This window comes from Dermacentor variabilis, chromosome 1, assembly GCF_050947875.1.
Source record: "Dermacentor variabilis isolate Ectoservices chromosome 1, ASM5094787v1, whole genome shotgun sequence".
NCBI classification, from domain to species: domain Eukaryota; kingdom Metazoa; phylum Arthropoda; class Arachnida; order Ixodida; family Ixodidae; genus Dermacentor; species Dermacentor variabilis.
Genome location: NC_134568.1, coordinates 250,337,151 through 250,352,628, shown reverse-complemented (window position 1 = coordinate 250,352,628; position 15,478 = coordinate 250,337,151). Strand labels below are relative to the sequence as shown.

The 15,478-nt window shown below is 45.2% G+C and overlaps 1 protein-coding gene across 1 annotated transcript in view; it reads right to left on the bottom strand.

Moving 5' to 3' along the window:
* Positions 1-13,054, bottom strand: part of LOC142563825 (uncharacterized) — a 99,072-nt gene extending 86,018 nt beyond the window's left edge. Inside the window, exons 1-2 of the mRNA XM_075674510.1 lie at positions 12,809-13,054; positions 10,705-10,851 (exon numbers count right to left, since the gene is read on the bottom strand). Coding sequence (XP_075530625.1) covers positions 10,705-10,792 — 88 coding nt within the window. The 5' untranslated portion in view covers positions 10,793-10,851; positions 12,809-13,054. The remainder of the gene's footprint in view (positions 1-10,704; positions 10,852-12,808) is intronic.
* Between the last annotated feature and the right edge of the window lie 2,424 nt (positions 13,055-15,478).

Genomic DNA, 15,478 nt, shown 5'->3' with positions numbered 1-15,478 from the left:
CGAAGCTCCGCCACCCTCGCACACCGAGCGTAGCGGCGATAAACTGGACGCGAGGATGACGTCAACACGGGGTCACCTGAGTGCTCTATTCAAACCACGCGCCTTGTCGACACCGGCGATGACGTCACGATCGCCTTCGTCATCAGAGCAAGTTAACCGACCCGCGGCGTCTCCCGCAGACGCTGTTGCTGGTTTTTGCTAAGTTAAATCGACTTGCGGTAAATTATGGCCTGTTTGGAAACTAAGATTTTTGTATTCAAGGGGTGAAAAACTATAGTAATTCGCTGAAAGCTCACTTCTTTAAATGTGCTTCAGTTTCCCTTAATAGAACGCGCTCCATGTGAAGTCGCTGAAGTTTCGTCAGTCTGTGCATTCACATCTACCGCGCGATTTTATCTGTGATGTCAAACTCTGAGTGCTAGCTTACCGTCGAGTCTGTGCAAAACCTTCAATTATAAGTGCCTTACTTTTTTAATGCGAAGCATTGTACGGCTACTCACACCGGGGTCCAAAGGTGGTTTTTAGGTCGGCCTCAAATAGACCACCTAAGCGTGCCCAGAGTCGCTAAAAAGTTCCTAATATATAAAATATACGTCATGATGCTGCAATACGCAAGTTTCGTGTTTCAAAGTGATCTCGTTAGCTTTAATTAAACGAATGAAAACTCTCATTACAGCAGAAAACTGGCATTAGATAAAAAGTGTAAGGAGGTAAAGAGATATACGGGCGCAAAGACATGCTATAAGTGTTCATAGCGTGCCAAAATGAATTAAGCGGCAATTCAGGGTCCATTCTCGCAAGTGCGAGCGTTATAGATGTGATCGCTGTATACTTCCTATTGATTTCTTTTGCTTACCCGCTGTGGTTGCTTAGTGGCTATGGTGTTGGGTTGCTAAGCCCGAGATCGCGGAATCGAATCCCGGCCACGGCGGCCGCATTTCAATGGGGGCGAAATGCGAAAACACCCGTGTACTTAGATTTTGGTGCATGTTAAAGAAACCAAGGTGGTCCAAATTTCCGGAGTCCCCCCACTACGGCGTGCCTCATAATCATAATAATAATATTTGGGGTTTTACGTGCCAAAACCACTTTCTGATTATGAGGCACGCCGTAGTGGAGGACTCCGGAAATTTTGACCACCTGGGGTTCTTTAACGTGCACCTAAATCTAAGCACACGGGTGTTTTCGCATTTCGCCCCCATCGAAATGCGACCGCCGTGGCCTGGATTCGATCCCGCGGCCTCGTGCTCAGCAGCCCAACACCATAGCCACTGAGCAACCACGGCGGGTTCCTCATAATCAGAAAATGGTTTGGCACGTAACATCCCATAATTTAAAAAAAAAAATTCTTTTTCTTGAGCATCCTCCTAGCCCTTGACACGTGTGTGGTTTAAATGTTCTTGGTGACCAGCTTCCTTTTGGGTAGGCATCAATATTTATGTTGTGTATTTTCTCCTGTTTTCATTTTAGGTACTCACTCTTTCCATGGCTGCCATTGCGCAACTGGCAGTATCTGATCAAATAAACAAATAAATGAAATATGCACGCAGAAACTTCTCTGGGAGTTGTCTAAGTATGCGTAAGCATTACGCCACTTGCTCATCTCCACGCAGCCCGGTGTCATTATCAATGTTAGGAAACGATCCTACCGTATAAACCCTTAAAAGTTATCGGTCGTTATCAACCTTATCGGACTAGATACGATATTTATTAACCCTTATTGGTTATCAACCTTATCGAACTTCATTCGGGCCTTATTAACCCTTATCGGTCAGTATTAACCTTATCGAAATAGATCCGATCCTCATCAACCCTTATCTGTCCTTTTCAACCTTATCGGATATGATCCGACCCGGAACAACTCCTATCGGTTCTTAACATTATTAGACTTGATCCACCCCTTCTCAATCCTTATCGGTGCTTATTAGTCCTAACCTTATCAGGATTTCTCCGAGCATTATAAGCCCTTATCGCTCTTTAGCACCATATGCATCCGCGTCCAACCACTATCAACCGTGATCAAACCCATATAGCCCCTCGTCACTCTGTACCAGCATTTTCAACTCATTGACTGCTTACCTGTCTGTGTTGCGCAACGCGACGCGCATGATCCCTCAGCGATAGGTGGCATTTCGGTCGGTGAAAAAAAACGCCCCAAATGAAGGCGCTGCCCACGACCACCTAAACGCGCCGGTTATGTGGCATGTCTGACATTAAATTTTCGCAAAATCGGAATTTTCCTGACGTCTTCGATGCTGCAAGTCGGCTCTGCGTGTGGTCCCAGAGATGGCTTTTATTCCACCATCGCTAAGTCCTTCAACAAATCCTTCATAGAAACAGTTCTCCTTTGACATTCGTTTTGTAGCGCGGGTACAATACATTCATATGGCTTAGATATATTCACTTTCTGCAAGCGCGGTTGTTTAGCTCAGTGGGTAAAACACTTGGCTTCTGAGTGTGGAGTCACAGGTTCTAAAATCAGCACCACCAACGTTCTTCCTTTCAAATTTACTTTGTTTTATACGATTTCTTTATAGCGATTCGTCTTACGTGACAGGTGGACGGGCGGACGGGTTTTCTTGATGGGTAGGCATAGAAATGCTTACGCATTTAATAAATGAAAACCAGCCAATCACGATCGCGACAGTATACCTCAGCTGTGACGGGGATGTTTAGCGTAATCATGCAATATTTGCATGGTTAAAAAAAAAAAACGTTATGGTTCGTATTCGCAAAACTCTTACGCGGGGCTGTCTGGAATTAGCTATCGCCCAAATGTTCTCATTTGGTCTCTTTGATTTGGCTGCACTTTCTGCGTTAGTTCAGAAAGTGCAGCACTTTTGTCCTCTATGTTACAGTTCAGTGCACGCCGCCTGCTCCGCGCTCTACGATATCTTGTGCCAGGCAAGTTCTGCGCATGAGCTCACGGTTCTCCTGCGTTCGCTACTTTGGAAGTGCAGGCATCTTGCAAGCTTTCGGTCGCGGGCTAAATGGCGCCGCGCTATTTGAACTATGGTGCGCGTACGTAAATATCTCCCTCTTTGGTTACAACAGTTCCTATAGCTAGATATGAGAATTTTAGGCGCAAGTTTATGCCTTCGTGGTGGTGAGGGCAAGTTAGTAAAGCCTTGTGACGCGTTAAATTGCCTTCGATCAAATGTTTATCTTAGAAGGCGTCCTCTGGCGAAAAAACACCATCCGCGCTCGTCATTTCGTTCTCACGACAGAGTACTATCACGACAGCGATTATTATGATAGCGCAAAGAAAATACCTTTCCTCTCTTGCTACGTGCACACTTGTCGAAAAGGTTCGCCACAAGCGTGCACTTAGTTGTTGAGAGGTGGTGCCAGAGTGCACAAGCACGGCCGCTGAAGGAGCCAAACTTTAAGCACAGCACACTTGAATGCAAAGCATGTGACGCCAACAGCAGGCGCAACGACACGCCCCGCAGCACGCACTGGGAGTCAAAGGAGGAGACGCTGCGACAAAATGCGCAAAACGCGCGAAATGCGTCGTGCAGACAAGGCCTGCACTTACTTCTTCACTTTCGAAATAAACGTGCATTGCCAGTGCAGGCCCTGCACTTGAACTTTCTGAACTAATACTGCACTCTGCTGTACTCGCACGAGGTACAGCAACGGAACTAGTGCAGAAAGTGCAGCCAAATCGAAGAGGCTTATTATCACTTCGATCGCTTTCATTTTCATGGCGTCCGAACGGCAGCCAATGGGGAAATGCTCTTACGTAAGAGAAGCTTTGCAGATATGAGTCCTACATGCTACAGTCTAGTGTTAGAGACTGCCGTTACAGCCGTGCTGCTAGGCAAGGGCTCTCATTCTCTGCTGCAGCGCGTGCGTACAGTATACCCTGGAAAAAAAATTCTAAACAACCTGGGTTCGTTTCTTTCGACAACACGTTTGGTGCAATAGTATAAGCTAGGCATTATTGTGCATTTTTTTTCTTTCATCAATGGTTCCTGTACAGGGGCCCTATAACGTAAAACTATTCCAATATGTTTCTATTCCAATCTCCTGACGTCAAATTTGCGTAACCACCAACGCAAGCACCGGGCGGACACCTGCAGGGTTGTCTGAACAGACCGATCAAACGCTCTCCTCGTTCGTAGGAGGTCACTTTTGTTTGCTTGAAAAACGAATAACATAGCCTACACTGAGCGGCTTGTCGTATCTAATTGGCTGACAAGAGGCGAGCAGAAGGCTCAAGTGGAGAGGGATTCGATGGGGCCGAGCCACTGCACTGAAAGTCGATAACCGGATGAAGAGGGTGGTGCCGGCGGCTACGATTGGTCGGCTTTCCCTTACTTAGCTTGCGGTGGATGGTCGAAAATCGCGGCGGCATGCAACGGAAGCTCAAGAATGACGCTAAAACGGACCCTCAGCAAAGAAGAGTTGGCAGAATGAAGGGGTAAACATGCCGAAAGTGCTCGAAAACGTTACACGGCCACGCAAGAAGCTTTATTATACGCAAATACACCCATGCTCTCCGGCAGGTGCGAGTAGCCAGCGCCTGAGTGATCGGCGGCAGCCATCTTCTATTCCTTTCGGAACGGGGCAGCATGCGGCTATTCCGAAGCAAATTCAGTTTTGTTCGGCATATTAATGCATCTTTATCGCGTACACGTCACTTTGACGCGGTGAGTTTTTGCGGTTTTGTGACGCCGCGTGACAGGCAGGTGAAGTGGGTGCAGCCCGAAAACTTTTTACCAATAGCCGAGGGCCAATGGCGAAAAGGGGTCGAATCAGAAACATCTGTTTTTCTTTTTTCTGTCAAATCATGCACAATCAGTCTGTACACATAACATCAGATGGGGAGGTATCGCGGTTTTCGTGACATCGCGTGACAGACAGGTGAAGTGGGGGTGGTCGAAAAAAGTTTTTGACCAATCGTGGATGGCTGATAGCAGAATTGGAATAGAAAAGTTTGGAATAGTTTTGCGTTATAGCGCCCCAGTTTATGTGCGCGCCTTCGTCGTTGAGTATGATAATGTCAAGCGGCTTCAGAGCTGATAGCCGCAAAATAACGTGTGCTACAGCTAATGAATGGCCACTACGATATTGATACCTCGCACATCTTAACACCTTCAACTGGTTATGCTACTCGTCATAAATACTAACTTGCAGTAACCCCGCTAACACCGCATAACAACTGCTTCAAGTATTCTTATTTTTCAAAAACAACAGTTGATTGGAATAAAGTTCCTGATGAAGTCGTTACGCTAAATTCTTTATCCCGCTTTCAGGCGCACCTGCATTCATGACTCAACCGTACATAGTTTCCTTGCTCCTTTTTTCATGCATTCTGTCCTTTTGTCATTCAAGCGTCGGCATGATTGCTTGAACTGTATGTTTGTATGAATGTATTTGTATGTTCCCACCCTGCTAAGATCTTGTAAAAGATCGCAGTATCTATAAACAAATAAGTAAATAAACAAATAAAAATTGCGCTATTAACGAGAATAAATGCACGTCTATCACGTCATATTTTTATTAAGCTTAAAACTTGTTATATTTGCGCAGCCTCCATTCCAACTGTCTGTATAGACAAAGCGTGTATCGTAAAAACTAAAGACACCTCATACATACATACATACATACATACATACATACATACATACATACATACATACATACATACATACATACATACATACATACATACATACATACATACATACATACATACATACATACATACATACATACATACATACATACATACATACATACATACATACATACATACATACATACATACATACATACATACATACATACATACATACATACATACATACATACGTAAACTGCATGTAATGGGCGTGCCTTGCGTTTTAAGGTCAGAGCTGGTTGGGTGACGACGAAATGCTAGTTTGAAATTGTAGGTATTTACTTCTGCTGCATGGAAACCACAGATACCGATACCATTCAGCAATTTTAGTGCCGTCTGTGTATAATTTCATACCTAAATAGTAAAGGCAGCTGCTGAAACTCAGGAAGTGTCAACATAAAAGCAGCCGTAAGGATCGACTGTAATGGCAAGGCTATATATGTATAAGTTCAGTCTTCTATGATTCGGGTAGAAGGGCCATGGAATAGATCGGTTAAAGTGAGAACGAAATGCACGTTGCATGTCCATTCCCTTATGACTTGGTGAAGCGCGTCGGCGCCATGATACAGAGGGGAAGCGTATATATATATATATATATACAACCTAGTTCTTTGAATTCCTGTACGGCACTTCCCTTCCCTTGGTGTCCATTGAGTAATTTTAGTAGACTAACGGTTATCTGCTCTCATTACCTGGCTTGCCCAATTCCATTTCTGCCTCTTGATGTCAACTATAATATCAGCTGCCCCCTTTTGCTCTATTTCGCACCGCTGTCTTCCGGTCTCCTAAAGATATGCCTATCGTTTTTTGTTTCATCGCTCGCTGCGCCATCCGTAACTTCTTCAATAGGTTCTTTCTTAACCTCCAACTTCCCGCCGTGTATGTCAGCGCCAGTAAAAATGCAATGAAGTATATCCTTTCTTATTTCAATGACAGCGGTAAACTTTCAGTCATGACTTGGTAATGACTGTCGTAGGTGCTCCAACTCATTTTCATTCTTCTGTGGGTTCCCTTCTCATGATACTGATTTCTTGTGACAAATTAGGCTAGATAATGGTCATCTTGCGCAAACTCTACAGCCTGATTCTCATCCCAAGCTACTGAGCATTACCTTAGTCCCTGACAAATTAATTTCTCAACCCACTGTCAGGCTATGCCGGCTAAAATTCTCAATCTTTTCTTGCAAACCCTCTCCATCATTGCAGGACAGGATTATCTCATCTTCGAACCGCAGATCACCAAAATGTGCCCCGTTTATTCTCACACATAATCCTTTTCAGCCTAACAGCTTGCATACTTCCAAACATGTGGTGAATAGCATGGAACTTGTATCTTCTTGCCTGACCCCCTTCCTAATGCATTGATTCATTAGCCAACTATACATGCCTCATATTCATTAAATAGGAAGTATACTAAAAGAAAGGCATATTGAACGGAAGACGCTCGGCTATCCTGTGTTAGTTTAACCCGGATCGCGGGAAGAGTGGGAGGGACGGTTACTATAACCAACGTTTGCGTTACCTTAATGCGCATATCATAATTGGGAGACAGACCACCTTGGTATCTGTCCTCGAATATGCCCTGTGAAATTCACTAGTATTCCGTGTAATTTCCCGAAAAGCCATATCTGCACGCTTTGGCAGGGTACCACTTTTAACGTCAATCTAGTGTGCCGTACATATTAGGCTATTCTAACATCAATCAGCCAGACTTTCTTTTGAAAGATTACATGGAATATACATATTATGGATCTATGTAAAAAATTTGCTGCTAGCAAGTGGTGCGATTTCACGTTGCCGTGCACTTCTCCCTTTAAAGGTCAAGATCCGAATATATTATGCGTTGCTTGGCTCTCGAATAAACTGTTTCAGTTTTGTATGGATAAGGACGCCTAAATCGAGTATACAAGAAAAAGTTTGACATTGCAGAACAAAGCCACTCGCGACGTCCTTAAACTAGACCACGCTGCTTCCACTTTGCATGCCTTTCAAACATGCAACCCAATAAGTCGAAAATTTGATCATCGCATTCTCTCCTCTAAATTATTCTAATGTCACTTTCAGGCATTTTTTAAGAAACTACAGCATCCCTACACGAATGTAGGCTGCTCGTAAATACGCGAAACATAGAGACGTGGTTTTTATCCAGTTTTCGTACCGTTTACAAGCTGCACCCATGCCACAACATAATCTCTCCTCAGTTTTGAATAGTTACTGAAAACAAGTGCAATTTAACAAAATATCAGCAAATACTTTTTTTTTCCTTTCTTCTCTTTATTGTTTCTTTTTGCTATAAACTTTTAGTAATTAGTTACTTTCGATGTTAAGTTTTGCATAAAGATCATTCGTGGCACTACTCTTGTTTTTCAAGTTTTTTAAGCGGCTATTCTTGTCATTTGGGGATTGTTTTATAGTTTATACACCAATGTTCTTGTGTTGTGATTACCTTTGTTTTTGTACTACTTATTTCTGTATCTGATATACTTTTTTGCTATTTGTGCCTTGTAGCGGCTACCTGGCCCTTGTCAAGCTATATATGTATACCTCTTAGCTCCGGTAGCCAGCTAGAACTATCTCGCCAAAAAAAAATAATTGAAATTGTAGTTTGTGAGCTTACTAGTCGTTCTCACAATACGTAGTGTTCGTGTTCGTGTTGTGCTTTCGGTGCGTCGCTTTCAGTGTTGGAGCTTCTGGGAAGTGAGTTTTCCATTTCTGTGATTACGTCATTACCCTTTTCTGTGTTTTTGCGCTATTTGTGCACACATTCTGCTATGGCGCTCTGGTACGTTCGCGCGGTTGCCGTATCGTAGCGCCAGTGATTCTTGTCTTTTTGTTCTCGTGGTGCGCCGCAGGCCGCTTTTTGAGTACACGCATCGAATGGTACAGACGTTCTTGCAGACCTGCCTTCTGCATGTGTCAAACCGTATACCGCCTTGGCGTTTGCTGCACACCGTGCGCCTGTTTTGAGCTCGCGTTCGTCGTCAGCTATACATGCGCCATCAGTATAAATTAAAAGGTGAACGCAAAAAATGTGAAAAAAAAATACCAAAGATCATCTTACGCGTGGTTATACGTGAAATTTGTGCGGTATTGCATGATTGCATATCCTATCGCTAGGCGCGCAACAGACCCAGAACCCTCGACCACAGATGCATATTTTACAAACACTACGGAACGCAGAAGTAAATAGCGTTCTTTTTTTGTATGGAGTTGTTAATTTTTATATATAGTGATAATGCATCTGCGGCAGCTAGTTTCCAAGCTCAAGCATCATGGCGACGCCATCGTTCACCCTTCTGCCACAATTTCGCTTGTCTCAGCTGTGTTTGTATTGGAAAACTAATTTATCATTAGACTCGAACTTATAATCTGCCTTTAGGATGGGCTTGAAGTCTTCGCTGAAATTGTCTCTTGAACAACTTACTATCATCAGTCACAGTTCGTACTGCACTGACCTGCACAATATTTCCTTGCCGTGTGAGCCTGTCTGGCCTTTACTCTTTGCTATGTAGGACGTCGGCTTGAATAAGGGGGATGCCCTGCAGCCATTGTAATAGCGATTGAATCATGCGGTGGGTACCTATAAGTAGTACAGGCCAACGTATCCACGGGTGCACGTACAGCCGAGTGCAAAAGTCAAGAGACCACGGCATATGCAAAAAAAAAGTTAATTTCCCATATCACAGCCGTGCAACGTGAAATTGCATAAAAAAAAGCACGGCCCTGGTCAAGCAGGCGCACGGGGGTAGTACAATTGGGGCCCTATAACGTAACACAATCCCAACATGTTTTTATTCCAATCTCCTGACGTCAAATTTCCGTAACAGTCAACGCAAGCATCGGGTTGTGACCCGAAGGGTTGTTTGAACAGACAGATCAAACTCTCTCCTCGTTTATAGGAGGTCACTCTTGTTTGCTTGAAAAACGAATAACATTGCCTACACTGAGCAGCTTGTCTTACCTAATTGGCTGACAAGAGGCGAGGAGCATGCTCAAGGGGAAAGGGATTCGATGTGGCCGAGCCACCGCACTGAAAACCGATAATCGGATGAAGAGGGTGGTGCCGGCGTCTGCATTCGGTCCACTTTCCGTTACTTAGCTTGCGGGGGCTGGTAGAAAATCGCGGCGGCATGCAACGGAAGCTTAAGAATGACGCTAAAACGGATCCTCATCAAAGAAGAGTTTGCAGAACGAGGTCGTAAACGTGCCGAAAGTACTCGAAAACATTACACGGCCACGGAAAATGTTTTATTATACGTTAATAAACCCATGGTCTCCGGCAAGTGCCAGTAGCCAGTGCCTGAGCTAACGGCGGCAGCCATCTTTTATTCCTTTTGGAACGGGGAAGCCTGCGGCTATTCACAAAGAAACTGTTTTGTTCGGCATAATAACGCATCTTTAACGCGTACACGTCACGTTGACGTGGTGAGTTTTTGCGGTTTTGTAACGTCACGTGACAGGCAGGTGAAGTGGGTGCAGTCCGAAAACTTTTCACCAATAGTCGAGGGCTAATGGCGAAAAGGCGTCGAATCAGAAATAACTATTTTTCTTTTGTTCGGTCAAACCACGCATAATCAGTGTGTACACGTCATATCAAATGGAGAGCTATCGTGGTTTTTGTGACGTCGCGTGTCAGACAGGTGAAGTGGGGATGGTTCAAAAAAGTTTTGAGCAATTGCGGAGGGCTGATTGCAGAATTGGAATAAAAACGTTTGGAATAGCTTTACGTTATAGCGCCCTTGATTTCAGTCTTTATGCCTAGGCTGGGAGGGGAAAAAAATTAGCCGAAACTCTGGCCCTTAAACTTTTGCACTCGACTGTGCCTACAAAGGTGGCGTCATTCTTACCGCCACCACGCAATCTTATTGAACTAATTCGCCGCATTGGGTCCATCTGCCGAAAAGTTGGCCGCTTTTCTGAGGGAACCTAACGTGATTAACGCCTGGTCTTGTCATTTGGTTCTAGCGTTTCACTATTGTGTCTGATGTGCAATTTCTCGCTGTGACCGGCAGTTGTGGCACTCTGAACGGGGTACTCTCTTTGTGGTATGCAAATCGCGTGAGAGGCGATAATTACCTGTCTGTGTCAAGGGATCCACAGCGCCTGCAGAGACGCCGATGGAAATCCAGAGCACGGTACATAGAGCTATCCGTGGCTTGTTCATTGCTTATTCATTAGGCAAGTTGGAACGCCTAGAGCCTTTGGACACCCACGTCGTTGTTTCTGGAAAAAGAAAGCGCGCAAGCGGTCTCGTTTATAAATGCACCAAAATACACGCACAGATTATACTATGTGCCAGAAGTGCAGCACAGCAAAGGTTTCGCACCAAACAGGCTCGTAGAGCCTCATACAGCTCTTCGTGCATGTCTGGTATAAAACTGATTGAATGAGAGTGGGACAACAATGAGTGCACATATTTTCGGATCGAAAACTTCCACGTTTACGGTCAGTAAACGTTGCATGCAGTGGAAACTCGTTGAAGAACCTGACGATGCAATTTCTGCTGCTAGTATCAGGCATCATAGAAAATGGGTATACAGCGCCCATCTTCAGAAGAAAAAAGCACCCACGCTAGAACAGTTTGTAAGAGCAGACGCCTAGAAATCATTTTAGTGAATCGTTATTATCAGCCACTATATTGTTGGCGAAGGCCGCCTGCCCATGGAAAATGGTACTTACGGCCGAAAATCTTTGTGAATTCGTCGGCAGAGGCCGAATTCACAAAGCTTTTCGGCCGTAACTGCCGCTTTCCATTGGCCGGCCGCCTTCGCTAAAAAACGTTCAGCATCGGTATTGGCTGAAATTTTGTGTTACGAACAGTTCTAGCGTAAGAGCGTTTTGTGAATGCAGGCTCCAATGCGCAGGCTCTGCGTGCGGTCTCAATAATCCCCGCTTGTGCGACATGGGTGCAAACGGCACATAAATATCCTTGCGATTGCTTCTACTAGCAATTAAAAAATTTAACTCTAGAATTTTATGCACCAAGACCGCGATATAGTTATGAGGCATGCTTTAGTCGGGGACTGCGTATTTACAATGGCCACCTCGGGTTCTGTAACGCGCAAGCAATGCACGGTACACGAGTGTTTTTGCATTTCGCCCCCATCGAAATGCGGCCGCCGCTGTCGCGATTTGATCCTGTTACCTCGTGCTTAGCTGGGAAGCTCCACAATCAGTAAACCGCCAGGACGGGTCTTACCTACAGTTATTAGTGCTGCCAGCAGCGCTGTACCATAGCGTCCCGTGGTTATTACCCTATCAATTAACAGAATTCACATTTGCCCTATGAAAAGTAATTTCTTAAGGACTCGTGACAACCGCGCGCCATTCTACTTTGTTACAGTACACCAGCTCTTTCCGATTAGCAATGAATACCAGTACACCTGGACTGCGATGTTGATGTTTAAGTAGCACTCAAATATTAAATTTTAGCGAAGAATATTGCAATCAAATTTACACATTGCTTGGGGAGATAATGTGTGCCAACGCAAGGATAGCATAAAATCAGGCGGGGTATCTGCCTCGTTTATACTGCGAGCTTCCCATGCAGTCTAAAAGGAGAAAACATTTTGGGGGTAGAATCCTTTCAGTAGCGCTTTATACTGGCGTCATTCTTTCAGTCGCATCCTTTATGCCAAAAATCAAATCAAGTGACCTGCCAATTCCGCGCCTTTCCCTTAATATGCTAGCTTGTATCACAGAGCGTAAAATAACATTTTCTATGTCTTCAAGCAGGGCGCCACTTGCCTCGATAAATGTCAGCGCGATTGCATACTGTCAGCCAATCAGTCGTGCGGCACCTCTTGGTTCAGTGACATCTCTGCCTCGGCGCTTCGCCTTCTGGTACAGTTATAAATAGCTGCACCAATAACTGGTCCCCAAATCTGCGTAATTTGCTTCAAGGAACCTTGAAAGCCAACGGTTCGATTCCGCATGAAAATTAGGCCAAGTCGCTCGGAACTAATTAGTCATTTAGCGTTAGCGAGGCACCATGGCGCGCATTACACGCGGAGAGACAGAAAATGGTCGGTGAAAGCGAGCTACGCCATGCAAATGTTCGCGACGCTTGTATCAGAGTCGGTTTGGATGCAGCGCGCTACTGCTGTGCTTGTGGTCCTTGGCAAGGAGGAGCAAGCCTAACGCGGCCGGCCTTGCGGTCGCTGTGCAACCCGACACCCACCTTGGCTCGGCGCCGCGGAACCTTCGAGCGCTGCACGTTGCTGTCCGGGGCTTGCGCTTCCAGTCCAGGCGCCGGGATTCCTGGGCGAGCCACGAACGGGAGAACAAAAGCCCGGACCCTGTTCGGAAACGGGCAGCTGATTCGGGAGCTCGTGAGTCGTCGCACTTGCCAGGCGCGTTCCACCGCGTGGTCGTGCGCGCGTGCACGGCCTTCTTCGCTTCTTCAGTTGCCCGCCATGGGCTGATCGTGGAATCGGAAGGTGCCTGTCCGATGACTGCTGTTGGTGAGCATGAGAAAAAAAAAAGCAATAGCGCCGTAAGTGGTGACATTAAAGCCGATCTTGTTCGGACTACACCAAATGTCGTAATGTTCGAAATGTGACCCTGCCTGTTAGAAAGTTAATGACTTAGTTGTCGGTCTCGGTTTGCGCCGAAAATTTACGAATTAGTAAGTACGCCGAAGAAAAGAACACGAACTTCGTTAACCGCCTAAAGCCTGCATAATCGAACTAAAAGTAGTTTTTTGAACCTTTGTGCTCTTGATAAATGAAGGCATTTACTGTATGCCACTGCCAACGTCTTCGGTGCCTGTGCATGCAGCCCTCTAGTGGCGCATTTCGGCGCGTCCTTTAAAATGAAACCTATGTAGTGAACCGCGTCGTGCTTTGAGGGCTCGAGCTTACAGTAAAGAGAGTGTGCGACTGACTGACAACTTTTACGTATAAAAATTGCTTCAACACGGACCAATAGCGTTCTGTGTGCTTTCGGATCTTTGCTAAAAGGGCGCTTTGCTTATGACAATGCTTATTCTTCCTTGTAAGCTTGACGATGAAGTCTTCGTTACTCTTAACTGTTGCATTTTTTAGTGGCTGACATTTAAATGTACACCCAGGACATATACTCTTCCTCTCTTTCTCTTTTTTTTATGCAGACTTTTTTTTATGCATACGAAAAAGCGTGCACAATATTTCTTGCTATTTTCCTTCTTTCACGGTGATTTCAGACCCTGTTAAAAACCCACTTTCCCAAAATGCATCGCTGCAATCATAACAATTGCAACACGCAAAGTAACTCTATCTTTCCATTGCAAACTCACTAGAACATGCTCAAATATTTAATAATTTGACATATTTTAAGCCATGTGCTCGAAACATCGGCGCTTTCTCTGATTTAGACCTAACTCCATCTATAACGGCCATGGATCTTAATCACGGGGCATCGAAGCTTTCTTAAATTATTGCATGTGGTTGGCGAGGAATTTTCGCGACTTTTAACGCTGATATTATTTATTTTCCCTACAATACGCTTCTTTTATATAACCTAAATGCCTCTTTGGGCGTCACAAACACCCGCATCCCTACAGTGCTATCATCATCGCTGACACCGTTCCCTCTACTACAGAATATACACTAAGGTAGTTGGTTATACCATAGGAAGTTTATGAGAGGTATCTTCTAAAAATACATTCAAAAGTGACAATCATAAGGGAATATATATATATATATATATATATATATATATATATATATATATATATATATATATATATATATATATATATATATATATGTGCAAAAATAATTGCAGCTCTGGGCAACACGTAGTGGGCTTACGTCCTATACTACCCCAGCGGAGCCGCATGGTTTACTTATTGTTTCCGTCTTATCCATTGAGTCACAAGTTCGCCGCTGTTATCGCCAGCATCAGCAACTGGGCGCGACGTATGACGAGAAACAAGTAAAATGAAGGGGAAAAAACGTTACACAACATACGACCCCACCATCGTATGGCACACAATGTATATTTCGCAATCATCCATGCGGGTCGCTGGGCCCGAAGTTCACCAAGGAGGAGTGGGACGCGCTCCTGCGAAGCCCTGTCTTTGAGGATCAAATCCTGGCCGTCCAGCGCGCCCGCGATCGGGCCGGCAGACTAGATCTGTCAGTCCCGTCGTGGGATTAGCCGGGTGCGCGTTTTATCGCGCTTTGCTGGACCAAATAAAAGTTTATTCACTCACTCACTCACTCCATGCAATTTGCAATCCTTCACCCATCATCATTTGCCCGTATGGCGCCATTGTCGCCGGGTTCGGCCATTCGGCACGGCCGCTGATAAGGAAAGAAAGCTCGGAAATGAAATATATAGTTTAAAAACCTTCCCCAGTCCGGTGCGATTGCAGCACACTTTCCCCACGCAATACCCGACTGCTCTTTGCAAATTGTCAGGAAACTACAGCGACGCTGTCACACATGTTGTGGGAGTGAGTGAGTGAGTGAGTGAGTGAGTGAGTGAGTGAGTGAGTGAGTGAGTGAGTGAGTGAGTGAGTGAGTGAGTGAGTGAGTGAGTGAGTGAGTGAGTGAGTGAGTGAGTGAGTGAGTGAGTGAGTGAGTGAGTGAGTGAGTGAGTGAGTGAGTGAGTGAATAAACTTTTATTTGGTCCAGCAAAGTGCGATAAGACGCGCACCCGGCTAATCCCACGACGGGACTGACAGATCTAGTCTGCCGTGTTACATCAGCTACAATGGCAGTAGCTCCGGAGGCTCTTGCGTCGAAGTAGGCCGCCGCTCTGCGCAGCTCCCACCTCAAGACACAAGAGTGGGCTATCCAGCAAGCCCGAGAGGCGGCGACGAGGCAAGGCCTCGAAGTCCCCTCATGGGAGACCTGAGCCTGGG